Source organism: Hippoglossus hippoglossus, chromosome 18 (assembly GCF_009819705.1).
Source record: "Hippoglossus hippoglossus isolate fHipHip1 chromosome 18, fHipHip1.pri, whole genome shotgun sequence".
In the NCBI taxonomy this organism is placed as follows: Eukaryota; Metazoa; Chordata; class Actinopteri; order Pleuronectiformes; family Pleuronectidae; genus Hippoglossus; species Hippoglossus hippoglossus.
The window spans coordinates 5,256,867-5,270,309 of record NC_047168.1 but is presented as its reverse complement, the minus strand read 5'-3'; the positions used below and the strand labels follow the sequence as shown (position 1 = coordinate 5,270,309).

General features: G+C 38.9%; 1 protein-coding gene across 2 annotated transcripts; it reads left to right on the top strand.

Moving 5' to 3' along the window:
* Nucleotides 1-960: 960 nt before the first annotated feature.
* LOC117779337 (up-regulator of cell proliferation-like) lies at nt 961-10,638 on the top strand. Of its 2 annotated transcripts, none has more exons than XM_034615431.1 (4): nt 961-1,097; nt 1,667-1,710; nt 1,842-1,905; nt 5,806-10,638. In XM_034615431.1, the coding sequence occupies exons 2-4, from the start codon at nt 1,705-1,707 to the stop codon at nt 10,488-10,490; spliced, it is 4,755 nt and encodes a 1,584-aa protein (XP_034471322.1). In that variant the 5' UTR covers nt 961-1,097; nt 1,667-1,704; the 3' UTR covers nt 10,491-10,638. The 2 variants fall into 2 exon arrangements, with proteins under 2 accessions (XP_034471322.1, XP_034471323.1); XM_034615432.1 differs by having other exon boundaries at nt 987-1,097; nt 1,842-1,894; nt 5,801-10,638.
* The last annotated feature ends 2,805 nt before the right edge of the window (nt 10,639-13,443 follow it).

The following is a 13,443-nucleotide window of genomic DNA, read 5'->3' as shown; positions in this document are numbered from 1 at the left end:
TCCATTCATTCCTCCCTCCCTCCATTCATTAATTTATGCATCCCTCCCTCCATCCATTCATGCATTCATCCATCCATCCATCCATGCATTCATCCATCCATCCATCCATTCATTCATCTATGCATCCATTCATTCCTCCCCCCCTCTCTCCATTAATTCATCTATGCATCCCTCCCTCCATCCATTCATTCCCCCCTCCATTCATCCATCCATCCCACTTGGCACTGGGGTGGTATGAAAGGCCCGACCACTTGTGATCAATGCATTTGCCGACACAATATCCAATGTCTTGTGAGCTGAGTTGGCTGTTGTTTCATGGCAGAAACAGCTACTACAGTCTATTCTTTGACCTTATCATACATCATCTGTAAATGAATCATTGTATATCCTAGACAACGCCCCACGTACTACCTGAGAGGGACTGCTTTACATTTATGATCTTTCACATGCACTCACAATCAATGTCTGTGATCAAAGTGCTCTCCCAAGAGTTGGACTTTTTACCCTTTCCATTGCATGTCCTTACATAAGCAAAGCTGACATTCAACTTATCTATGAATCCAGTTTATCTTAAATGTATTGATGGTAAAGATGAGTTGCATGATACTGCAACATGTAGCCTTTCTTCATTGTAACAGTTGAATTTCATGAGTAGAAGTTTCATAGCTTGTTTATTTTCTGCAAATTCCACCACATCTTCATGCCTGTCCCAGTCTCAGTGTATTCATGACAACTTTACAGTTCATTTTGATTGTGTGGGAAACATGTAATAAATATTGTAAATATTGTTTCCATGGGCTTCAACATTGATTTAAAAAAATAGGCAATGCACTAAGTGTGTGGCATTATTTCAATTTACTGCAAACCGTCCCTTTCTGGGAAACCATGTGACCGTGTCAAACTCAAAGTGAAAGTGTCTTGCTGAGGAGCATAAAAGGAGTGTTCTGCAGTGCATTATTACATTGGCTCGTGTGGTGGAGAGAGGTGTTTTGTCTATGGTATCAGCAGAAATACTTCACCTGCAAAACCTGAGTAACTGCGAAAGAAAATCCTGGACAAAAGAATGCAGTCGTGCCATGGGTAAATTTCCTTCAAAGGTAGGTTGCTTATGACAGAGTTTGGTCGTTATATTGTTTAGTCAGTGATTTTTCTAACATGTGCCTGATGGGAGGACCTGCATAACTACACCAATAACATAGCTTTGTTAGGAATTTATGAAAATTACTTATGTTTTTTTTCTTTTCGCGAGAATCATTGATGTGATGAGAGGGGTACAAAGACATTTTAAAGACTGGTTGATGTAAATTATTACACCCCCCCCCCCCTTCCTCCAGTCATGCTTGGGCCTCCTCCACTTCCTGTGGGCTGGGCTTAAAAGGCCACTTCCTGCAAGCTTCAAGCATTTTGCCCGGGGAGCTCACTGCAAACAAGTGTCATTGCAAATTAAAGAGAAACATAGAATAATTAAAGAAAAAGACAGAATATTGACCAACTTGTGTGCACCCAACTCAGAAAATTAACTGTCCGTTAAATAAAGAGGCTATGAACAAATAACTATGTGTAATGTTTTTACTGAAATGAAATGTAACAAAACTATACTAACACTGAGCTGATGGTGTAACCGTCACAGGAATGAAGCCTGACAGAATTGTCTTCTATTTTACAGTGAGAAGCACAAGTGAGAGGATTGAGAGTACAGCCACAATGGAGGTAAACAGCTAATCTAGTTATTTTGTGTTGATAAAAACTAATTCTATGGAAACACTTCACTATAAGCTAATGTGTATGGGATAATAAGTTGATTCGTCACGTTTGCAAATGTGTTTTTTTCATTTATCAAGGGAATGGGCGATGGAGATCCACCTGGTCATCATAACCTTGGCGCCAATAGAAAACGCCACGAAGGTCAGTCTCATGCACTCTATTGTTCAGATTGAAAGGCACCATTTACTGTGCAGTTTGTAAGTAGTTTAAAGCAGTTATTAATATTTCCATCGTTAAAACTGTTTTTAACAGAGCAGAGCATTACTGTGAACACAACAGGCAGCCATGAAATTCTTGAAAACTATATAACTACTACTAAAACTACAGGGTTTATAGTTATGGGTTGCTGCACAGACAGTGACAAGTAGCACATACAAGGCAGGGCTGTTTAAATACCCTCACTTGCAAAGGTCATGGTAGTCCAGTGATTCTCAAACTGTGTGGCGCAGAGGCATAACAGGTGGGGCGCGCGACCGGGAGGGGAAATGTGAGGCGGAACTAATGTTTTGACGTCCGCATCTCTTTAACGGTGGAACAGTAAACAAATCGTTCTTTCGCCGTAGCCAGGGGTCGCAACCCGCGGCTCTGCAGCGGCTCTGCAGCGGCTCCTGTACAGTGTTGTGCATGTCGCGCATATTTTTCGCTAACAGTGAACTCACGTTCACGTTAATTTGTTAAATCATCATCGTATCAGGCCAGCATGAAATACCAGGAGCGGGCGAATGTGTGTGTGTGTGTGTGTGTGTGTGTGTGCCCCCAGACAGCGCACACACACACACACAGGCCCCGGGGCTCCGCCCCCCCCCGCCCCCACTCATTCGCTCAGAGAGACACACACAGTGAGATCAGAGCTCGTTCACGTGAAGCAGCCGGTCAGTGACAAACAAGACACAGTGTTCAAAAACCAAGTTGAGAAGAAAGTACGATGAAGCCGATCTTGCTCTTGGGTTCACAGTGAATGAAGGAGGACATGAGGAGAGACCAGTGTGTCTTTTAGGTCTGAAAACTCTGGCAGCTGACAGAATGAGACCCAACAAATTAAGAAGACACTTGGAAACATTACACCCCAGTCACATGCATGTGTTCTTTTTGGTTGAGCTTTATCATGGTTGTAACAAAGTGATTATAATTTAATTTATTTTTTCTCTATTTTTGAAAAAGTACAGACTGATGGAGGAATGTAGTGATAAATGTCACCAAAAGTACTTCAATTAAGTTGAATTTAAGCAAAGTTATTGCACTATTCTTTGAAAAAAGTGGCAAATGTCACAAAAAGTTGTTTGAAAAAGGTTTTTTATTTGCACATAAGAAATTCCTGAAAGTAATGTGAATTTAATGTTCATGTGTATTTTATTTTATGTTAAACTTGGCCCATTTTGTCATAATTTTGTTGGGGCAGGGGAGCGGGTGGGGCATGAAAAATATTCTAGCTCCAAAGTGGGGCATGACAGAAAAGGTTTGAGAACCACTGTGGTAGTCTAACAACTAGTGGACAAACAGGGAACATGCTCTCCATTAGCATTTACAGTAAATGCCAAACCTGGTTATCTCTGAAGTTACGTTCCCATCAGTTACTCATTAAAGTTGGACCTCAGTCCACAGACAGTCCTTCTCTAAGAAGAACCTGTGTTTACGGCTAAATGCTGATGCAGCAGTGCTTGCTCAGGTTTTCTACTGAGGACATGATAGAAGATCACTATATTGAAGCGGGTGGAGGGATGACTGCACTTGGTGCTTTTAATGCAGTCCACTCGAAATATTAACCTAGATGCACAGGTCTCTAGCTGTTCAGTCTATTTACAGCTTTGGCCTCAGTTTTCTGAAGTGCATTTGACTGAGCCAAGACATCTGGTAGTGTAGCTCCAATAGTAGGCAGTTGTCCTTACATTTCACAAAATATAAACTCGTCATTAGATTGCCCAATATTGCACTGACTGATAGTCATGCTTTTCAGTGGTTTTAAGAGGCGCATCTACCTCAAAACCTTCTGCTGGCAACCTTAGCCACCTCATCATTGTTATAGCCACAGCCATAATACCCCAGATTTCTTCTCTGACATCATTTTTATTAGTTTATTGTGCGTTTGCAAAGTTGTTAAAATCAACTATCAATGTATGATCTTGCAAACCTGCCAAATTAGCTTGAACAACTTGAAATAGTTTCCTCCATTTCCAGTCCAGTATGTTCCTAGTGTCCATTACATTACATTACATATCATTTAGCTCAGTGATTCTCAACTGGTGGGTCGCGGACCCGTTTTCAGTGTGAATAGGATCAGTTTTGTTGGTTGTCATAGATTCAGTGAGTGAGTATTCTCAGCTAAAGCTACATAATTTGAGTCTTTTTGAAACTACTTCTCAATAGTTGGACTTTTATTTCATGTTTGTGCATGAAAGCACTGTTGAGTCTGTTAAAAAAGGCTGAAGTTACTGAATTGTTATGTATGTTGTATTACCTTGTGTCCTTAAGAAGCAATTTTGGGGTTTTAATCAAAATGCAGCTAATTGAGTGTAATAGGGAATATTTCCCTCTCTAGCATCGCCACCTGCTGGTCGTTTTGGTTTATCATTAAACTTGTTTTTTTGTGTTGGCATACTGTGATATTCTGTACTATCTCAGGTTCAAACTGCACCATCTTTCCATTAAATAAATTTGAGAAATTGAGAATTTTCCTCGATTTGGGTCGCGGCTTGTCATTAAGGGGTGATGGTGGGTCCCGAAGCCAGACCAGTTGAGAACCACTGATTTAGCTGATGCTTTCATCCAAAGCGACTAACAATAAGTGCATTATGAAAAAGGCTGCCATTACACTTATGAGTTGCACAAGAGAATTTCTAATATAGGGAGATGGTCCGCTCTCACAACTTCCTGGTTGTGTTGGGGGGCACTTGCAAGGTCGCACAGAATGTGTAGCCCCAAAATGTAACCTTCATGGAGTAAAAAAAAATAAAATAATTAACAATTCTGTCAATTTGCTTGATGTAACCTTTCTGCAAGTGTTAGTGACATCATGTAGCACGAGCGTCGCCATTTTGGTTTCACCAGAGCCTGCGTTTTTGTGGAACATAATTATTTACACCAGAGTTAGAAGCTTCTACTTTAGATGTACATTTAGCTGTCAAACACGATGATCCTCCCTTTCCTCCTTTACATGGCCATTTGACTTCATTTGCAATGAGTCACAAATCCTTGATCGACCAATCAGAATGTGAATGAAGAATGTTTGCATGAAATGGGCAAAATCCCAGTAGGAAAAAGGAAAGGATTTTAGAATTTGTTTCATTTCAATTTCAAGTCGTGTGTGGACCTTTTTGTCTCGAGGAAGGTGTAGATAATTCTTTTAGCTGTTAAACGTTATTCACTCCAACTGCCTCACAACTGCCCTCAAGGTCAATTGCAGCCAATCGAGTCTACAGATATGTGTTTGGTATTGATCTACTTGTTCAACTCTTGGCAAGAAAGACATAAAAACTCTATTAACTATTGTGTTAATATTGAGGTGCTGTGCAGTTGTGCCACATTATATTACGACAGTATCACTATTAAGATAACATTAAATACACTTTAACAAGGTTATCCAGTTCAGTTGAATTGTTCAACTTCACCTTTTTAAGATTTGTTCACCATAAGTCCAAGTGAATTGTGCCAGATGTAATGAAATTCCCTACATATTACCCATACCTATATATGACATTCACAAGAATGTGAAGTCACACATTGACATATTAAGCTAAAAAATGGGACTGACGGATTCAAAACATAACCCCTCTGTAGCTATATACATTAATATAACAATCTCTATTGTAATAATATATCATTTATAGATATCTGATTATTGACTTAAAAGGTACACTAGTAAAGGGGTGGAAAAATGTTTTCAGATCAAGAGTGGTTTCAGTTTTCTGTCCTTCCAAAGACATATATACATACTAACTTATTTAACACATATCATCCATACCTCCCTAATGCAAAGGGGAATGATCTGAATACCACTGGCCATTGTAATTATGGGTTTAATAATCATTGTTTTCATGCCCACAGAGACACAACAACAGACCTTGTTGGAGGATCTGGGCTTGAAGCAGCGCTACACAGAGAAGCTAACACTGAGCGAAATACTGCAGATTGACCTGAAGGCCATCACTGATGAACCTGCCAAGTGCAACTCAGATCTTCCATGGTATTTCTTGAAGAAACTAATGATGGTAAATGTGACAGCGAGAGAAATAAAATCAGAATGTGAATCATCCAATGACGGAGCAACAGAAACGATTGAATTTGACTTCAGTAATCAGAGCGACATTACAGACTCAGGTGACAAGGTAAACCCCCTTGACGTAATCACTGCTCTCTTCCTGTGTTCTGATGGGTTTGTGCAACAGGAAATGGCCCTCAAAATGTCCATGTGTCAGTTTTCTGTGCCTCTCCTGCTTCCAGATTGTGACACAGAGCAGTGCAAACTCATGCTTTGGGCCATGAGAGACATTGTTAAAACGTACAGACCTCAGTCACTTGTACAATCCAAGGGTTTTACTGAAGAAAGAATTGTTCTTTCTGAAATCCCACTGATATCTTTTGTGAGACTGGGGGAATGTTCCATGTCCAAGTCAGAGATTCTCAATAAGCTTTTGAGCAATGACTTTTTTGTTCACAAGAATATGGAGTGTGGTGACACTCCAAGAAGAATATCAAATGGACTGACTGAAATAACTTGGTACCTTCCTTCTGGCAAAGAAAACATTGATATTTTCAGTGAGCCATTAGCTGTAGCTAACCTTCGTGGGGACATTGCTTCATTTGAAACTCAGTTTTCTTTCTTGTGTCAGACATCTGCAGCAGTGTTTGTGTTCTTTGACAATTTGGACCCTGAGTGCAAGCTGCTAACCAACCTCCACCACAAGGCACAGATGTTTTTGGTCGGTAACCAAGAAAGCAAATGCTTTAGTATGGATGCTCTAAAAACAGTAGCAACAAAGCTGGGCTTAACAAAAAACATCATTACAAAGACAAAGCAGAAAAATGATGCAGACTTTGTCAAAGGTTTGTGGAAAAAAGTCAACGATGTTATTGAGAACACAAAGGAGAAGATGTGCATTGAGAAGATGGCTGACATTGCCCATGAATTGGGAATCTTGGTTGATGAAGACTGTCCAGAGTGTCAGACTGCCAAGGAAAATGCAGATGCCATAACATCAAAAATTCAAAACATCCCTGACTACAAAGCCACTCAGCTTCCCTTGCATGGCGAAATATGGAAGGAATTAACAATTTTAGAGAAGGAAGAATTTCGTCTTAAAAATCTTGGATCTGAAGACATAGAAATATACAAAGCAGGGCTTCAGAAAAAGAAAGAAAAACTTCGGAAGAAACAGAGCTCTGAAAACATATCAGATGCCATGACATGCTTCATCAAGGCAATATCAAGCCCAGGCATAGAGAGACGTTATTTCCTGAAATGGATGCGAATGAACCTTGATAACCTGTCTCGAGAAAAACTGTCTGGCCTCAGGAAGCAGTACAAAGAAAAATGCAAAGATGCTGAGAACAAAGAGGCCCTCAAAGTCATTGATAAAGAGCTTTCCAGCAGCTCACTGGGAATTGAACACTTCTTCCGTGAAATGGGTCAGATCTATGAAGCTTCAGTTTCCCTTCCAGAACAAGATCAGTCACGTAAACAACTACAGCATCTGCCAGAAATCTGTGCAGGATTGTTGCTTGATGGATTTCCCCTGGAGCTTGTAGATGGAGATGCATCCAACATACCTCTCACATGGGTGAGTGATGTTCTCTCTCAGCTCAATGAACTGGTGTCTCCAAAGAACAAGATACTGGTCGTCACGGTTCTTGGAGTTCAGAGCACAGGAAAGTCCACTCTTCTTAACACCATGTTTGGAGTGCAGTTTGCAGTCAGCAGTGGCCGATGCACTCGAGGTGCTTTTATGTTGCTCATCAGAATCAATGAAGATGTCAAAAAAGACCTTGACTGTGACTTCATGGTCATCATTGACACTGAGGGCTTAAAGTCAGCAGAGCTTGCACAACTGGATGATAGCCATGAGCACGACAATGAGCTCGCAACACTTGTTGTGGGGCTGAGTGACATCACCATTATCAATATTGCAATGGAGAATTCCACACAAATGAAGGACATCCTACAAATAGTTGTGCATGCGTTTCTCAGGATGAAAGAGGTGGGCAAAAAGCCTAAATGTCAGTTTGTTCACCAGAATGTGTCAGATGTTTCAGCCAATGAGAACACCCAAAGAGAGAGGAAACTGCTCTTGGATCAGTTAAACGAGATGACACAGGCAGCAGCCAAAATGGAGAAGAAAGAAAAGAACACCTGCTTCACTGATGTCATGGAGTACAACCCAGAAACTGGGAACTGGTACATTCCTGGACTCTGGAATGGAAACCCACCAATGGCACCAGTCAATGCAGGGTACAGTGAAGCTGTATATCAGTTCAAGAAAAACATCACCCAAATACTAGGAAAGTGTGAGTCCTCTGCTAATGACATCTTGAAGTTTAAAGAGTGGATGTCAAGCCTGTGGAGAGCAGTGAAGCATGAAAACTTCATCTTCAGCTTCAGAAACAGTCTAGTGGCTGATGCATACATGAGGCTATGCACAGAATTCAACAAGTGGGAATGGGAGTTCAAAGAATCCATATACAAGTGGATAACATATGCTGAAACAACCATCTCAAATTTAGGAACACCTGCTTCCAAATCTAAAATAGTTGACATGAGAGAACTCATCTTGAGTTTGAAAAGTGAAGTCTCCACAAAGCTGATGGAATTGGAGAAAGAGCTTCTTGAAAAACTGAAAAACTATTTTGAGCAAAAAGACGGCCATGTCCATCTCGTAGAAAGATACAAAGAGGACTTTGCAAACAGTGCAAGGAGTCTTCGACGAGACATGGAGAACTCTGTGTATAGTCAACTCACAGCAGCGGCTGAAATCAAACAGGGACAGACAGAAGTTCAAAAAATCAAGGAAAATCACACAAAAGAAATTGAAAGAGCAGTGTTTGCACTGATCGATGAATGTCGAAAGAAAAACATCCAGATGAGAGATGAAGAACTGAACCAAGAATTTGATAAGATGTGGAAAGAAACAGTAAAGAAACTGTCTTTTTCCAAACAAGTGCCAACAAATGTCTTCACCAGTGTCTCCCACTACTTAAGAACAAATCTCTCACCCAAAGGGGGTCATGCATGTGAATTGCTGAGTAAAACAAAACTGCAAGATTGTGGCAAAACGCCTTTCATATATAAAGCCAAAGGAATACTTGAAAAAGCTAAAAAGGGGGCGAGCAATTGGCTACCCATTCAAGATCCCACAATCAGGGTACAGAAGATAGCTGACAACATCATAGCTGAATGCATTCAGTATGTGAAGGAAAAAGGGAAAACAGATGCACCTGAAGCAGATGCAAAAAAAACTAAAAACTACTCTGATGCTTACATCCAGGAGATCCTTCGCATTATTGATGAGAGGCTGCAAAAGCATGAGGATGTAATCGTAGAAATTGAGTTTGAAGTTTCTCTAAAACTGCACATCTGTGGCATTGCAACCAGACACTTTCAGAAAATGCACGAAGATTTCCTAAAGGAGAATGACCCTTACGTATGTCTGAAGAAAAACAAAGAAATGTTTTGTGATACTTTCAAAGATGTGTTCCATCAACGGGACCAGAGCCAGAAGAAGGCAGAAGAATTCACCAAACAATGTTTGAAGCCTGCAGTTGAAAACTTTGTCTACAGTAAACTGGGTCCTGCTATCATTACTGAAATGAGGAAACAATCACAGTTCATCACAAGAGTCTGCTCCCAGTATGACATTTTACTGGATTTGCTCTCAAAGCATAGCTTTAGGGAGTACGTACGGTACATTGGCTCATATGAGGTATATGTAAAGGAGTGGATACTCGACCAAACAGTGAAACACTTATCAAAAGATTCTAAGATGTTTGAGCTAGTGGATCCGCATCTTGACTCAAGTATCAGAAGCATAAAGGCTGCAATCCACAAGGCCACAAAGAAAACAAGTGCTGACTTGAAAACATTCATTAACAACTTCTGTCAGGAACTTGGTGATACACTGGTCATTTCCCAGGATGCACTTGGTGATGTCATGATGCTGAACAAAGCAAACCAGGAACAGTTTGCTCACTGGTTCACAGAGTTTGTGAATAAAATGGAAGAAGCTCTGAGGCAAGAGTTTAAAAGAAGAGACATCCAGAGTATACTTCAACATCTTGATGTCAAGCCCCAGAATGAGCTTTTCACCCAAGTGATTGGATGTGGTAAACAGTGTCCCTTCTGTGCAGTGGCCTGTGTGTGTGGAGGTAGTAACCATTCTGAGCATGAGGCTTCACTGCATAGGCCACAGGGTCTGAATGGATACAAGTGGGAAAAAACAAAAAAACTAGTCACTGACATATGCTCGTCATCTGTGGTGAGTGACAACCTATTTCGTTGTGGTGCTACTAAAGGTGAATGGATCTCTTACAAAAAATACACAGACATCTTCCCAGATTGGAAAATTCCTCCAGATGGAAGCTATCAGGCATCAGACTACTGGAAATATGTAATGGCAAAGTTCAATGAGGAGTTTGCAGTAGAACATGGTGCAAAGCCTGCTGATATTCCTACAACCTGGAAAAATATCTCACTTCAACAGGCAGAACAGAGTCTCAAAGAGTCATTTAACATCAACTGAGAGACAACAAGCTGTCTGATTAGAGAAGTGCACATCCTCCTCATTACACTGATTCATTATCCTGTCATGGATAATTTGATCCATTTGTGTTCACCTTTATCTGAGAATGTTTTTACGTCTTTAACAAAGTAATCTGCTTTAACTCTGTGTTGATGAGCTCACTGAAATACAGTCTGATAGTCTGTGTACATTCTAGGAGCACATGTTAAGAAACATACCAAATGGATTTTAGGATTTTGTTTGACATAACATCATTATCTTGCCTCGAAAAACATCCACGCAAATAATCAAGACAGAAATTGTTGTTTTTTCTTTTATCAAATTTAATGTGAGATGCTATTTTTTTGTTTCTATGACAATCCTGATGTCAAATATTTACATATGTTGTCTCTTATTAAAACATGACCATGTCTGTATGTGGTATCATCGTTTGTGGTATCAAACAGGATTTAAAAAATCAGAATTTAAAAATCTGTTCCTGTTCCTGTGATGTATCTGATATGAAATATTTACATTTCCAATGTAGGAAAATATTAAGTGTATATGTCAATATGTTGTTGAGTTTTTTTTCTCTTTTAAATTGAGCACAATCTTTTTATTTTCTCCCTCAGAATGAAGGGTTTCTTTGTTTTGAGTTTTATCTTGTGGTAACTATTTACACTTTGAAAGGAATCAAAAGATCATTCACTCCATTTGTGGTGTTGTCAACATGTACGGATGAATTACTCAATTAAACAGATTCCATAAAGAAACAATGGCAGTGCTCAGCATGTATTCTTCAATGTTCCCCAAAGCACAATCACAGCATACAGACCACAACAGGAATACTATCACCTTTAACTTTTCTTTTTTCAAATTACTTTTTCATATCTACAGTCATAGGATTTGTGTAGGTTTGCTGCTGTGCTAAATCGGCATTTACTGTCATGGGTTTTTATTCACAGTCATGGGAACGTGACATCCAGGTGAACCTTCTAAATTTACTAACCAGTCTGATACATTCAGTCGCTTTTTTCTCACAGGAGTAGAAAGTAAGCTTTAGTTACAATTTTCAAGTTTCAGCAAATCAGTTCTGATTTTGCTGGTAGGTCTACAGGGTGGCTCTTTTTAAAATCTCATCACATGAATCAGACTTATTTGAGATTGTGTAATACATGAAGAAATATCTTAGAAATGAGAGCCCTTCTCTCTCTCTCTCTCTCTCTCCTTTTCTTTCTTTGATTTCTGCCCTTCAACATCCTTTTCTTACACCACACACCCTCAACACTGACTTTAATGACTGCTACAGCTCTTTGTGTTTTTCATTTGCTTTGTGTTGACAGTGTGCTTTAAAGGAGGTTATTGTTTCTCACCCACCCAACAGCAAGGTGTGTCATAAGCTTGGCAGGAAAAGGTCAGTTACAAAAGATGAATATTTAATGTGTTACATTAAGTCAGGAAACCATCAAGCCAAATCATTTTCACAACTATATATTAGAGTCTGCATAGTTCAAATGCAACAACCTATAAACACTCCATTAAATACAGTTATTGAATCTGGTAATCTTATTGTATTGTGGAGTGATAAAATCGATGTACTTTTGTATGAAAACAAGCAGCTAGTTTGAACCGGTAAATGAGCTGAGCAACATAATCTTTTATCTACTTCAGGATTTCTGCAGTTTACTACAAGATCAATTTAAAGTAGCAGTGTGTAAGATGTCTAAGGATTTCTAATGCTCTCTTTGCACAAAACGGGATATAATCCTCATATCTAAGTTATATTAACTCTGTAGTGAGCCTAAAATAAAAACCGTAACGGAAAATACTTTAATAATAATAAGTAATAAACAATAAATGTAGCACTGAAAAACCAAAGGAACGGCTGCAGGCTTCGTCCGAGAAGTGAAAGTTAAAGTTAAAGTGAGGCGTGGTGAAACAGGAAATGAGGATAAACAACTTGTCTCCACGATGGAAAACTACTGAGAGACAAAGAGTTTCTGACGCTGAAGTCTCCAGTTTTCTGTTGAACAGGTAATTTACCACATCAATATAAATTCAATCTGTTGTTTGATAGATTAGTTTTATTACTATGCACCAGAAATACAATGTTAGTGAACTTCCCACCACCTCAGGATGTGAAATTATATATTACAGGAGGAGACAACTGTGTCATGTATCACTTTTTTTCTTAAGGTTCTTTTACAGCTTCCTGACCCTGATACATCAACTCCAATGAAAGAAAAACCCTTTTCAGATCCAGCTTTGTTTAGCAATGGAGTTTACACTGGAATTAATATTGCAATGTTTATTCTCTGATGTTTTATTATCAACAAAAAGTTTCTTTCTTCCATTCTTTGTTATTTTCTCTCCTTTCTGACTGCCATTTCACCATATCTATTTTTAAAAAGTTTAAAATGCTTCAGTATTATATTTTTGTTGTTTCCACAGCTTGCATTTGAAATAAATCACTCACATCCACAGTCCATGTTCAAAGTTGTTAACATGTATATCAGATATTGAATGGTTGAAAACCGGAATTTCAGCTTCACAAGTCTTTACAAATATATATACATAATATATTTTTAATTAAAATATACATTTATATAGTTAACTTTTTTTGTAACTCTTGTGGAATACAAACCCTGTAAGTCATTCTCATATAAGCATTACTTTTGCCAAACTGGATATGAATGTCAAATATTATATTAATAAGTATTGTAACTGTTTTCAACAGGACCACTATTCGTCCTTGAAAAGCAAAGCTGAATCATGGTGCCTTTCACGCACACCAACCTGTGTAAAAAATCTGTTTATGTATATAATATAAATACAAAATAAATACAGCAAATCTGTTTAATGTCCCTTTTATTATTGCAATTTTCATTACAGTGTAAACCCAATTGAACAAATATTTATAGTGGAAAATATGAATATATTCATAAGAAAATTCACAATTTCAAAGCAAATGTGT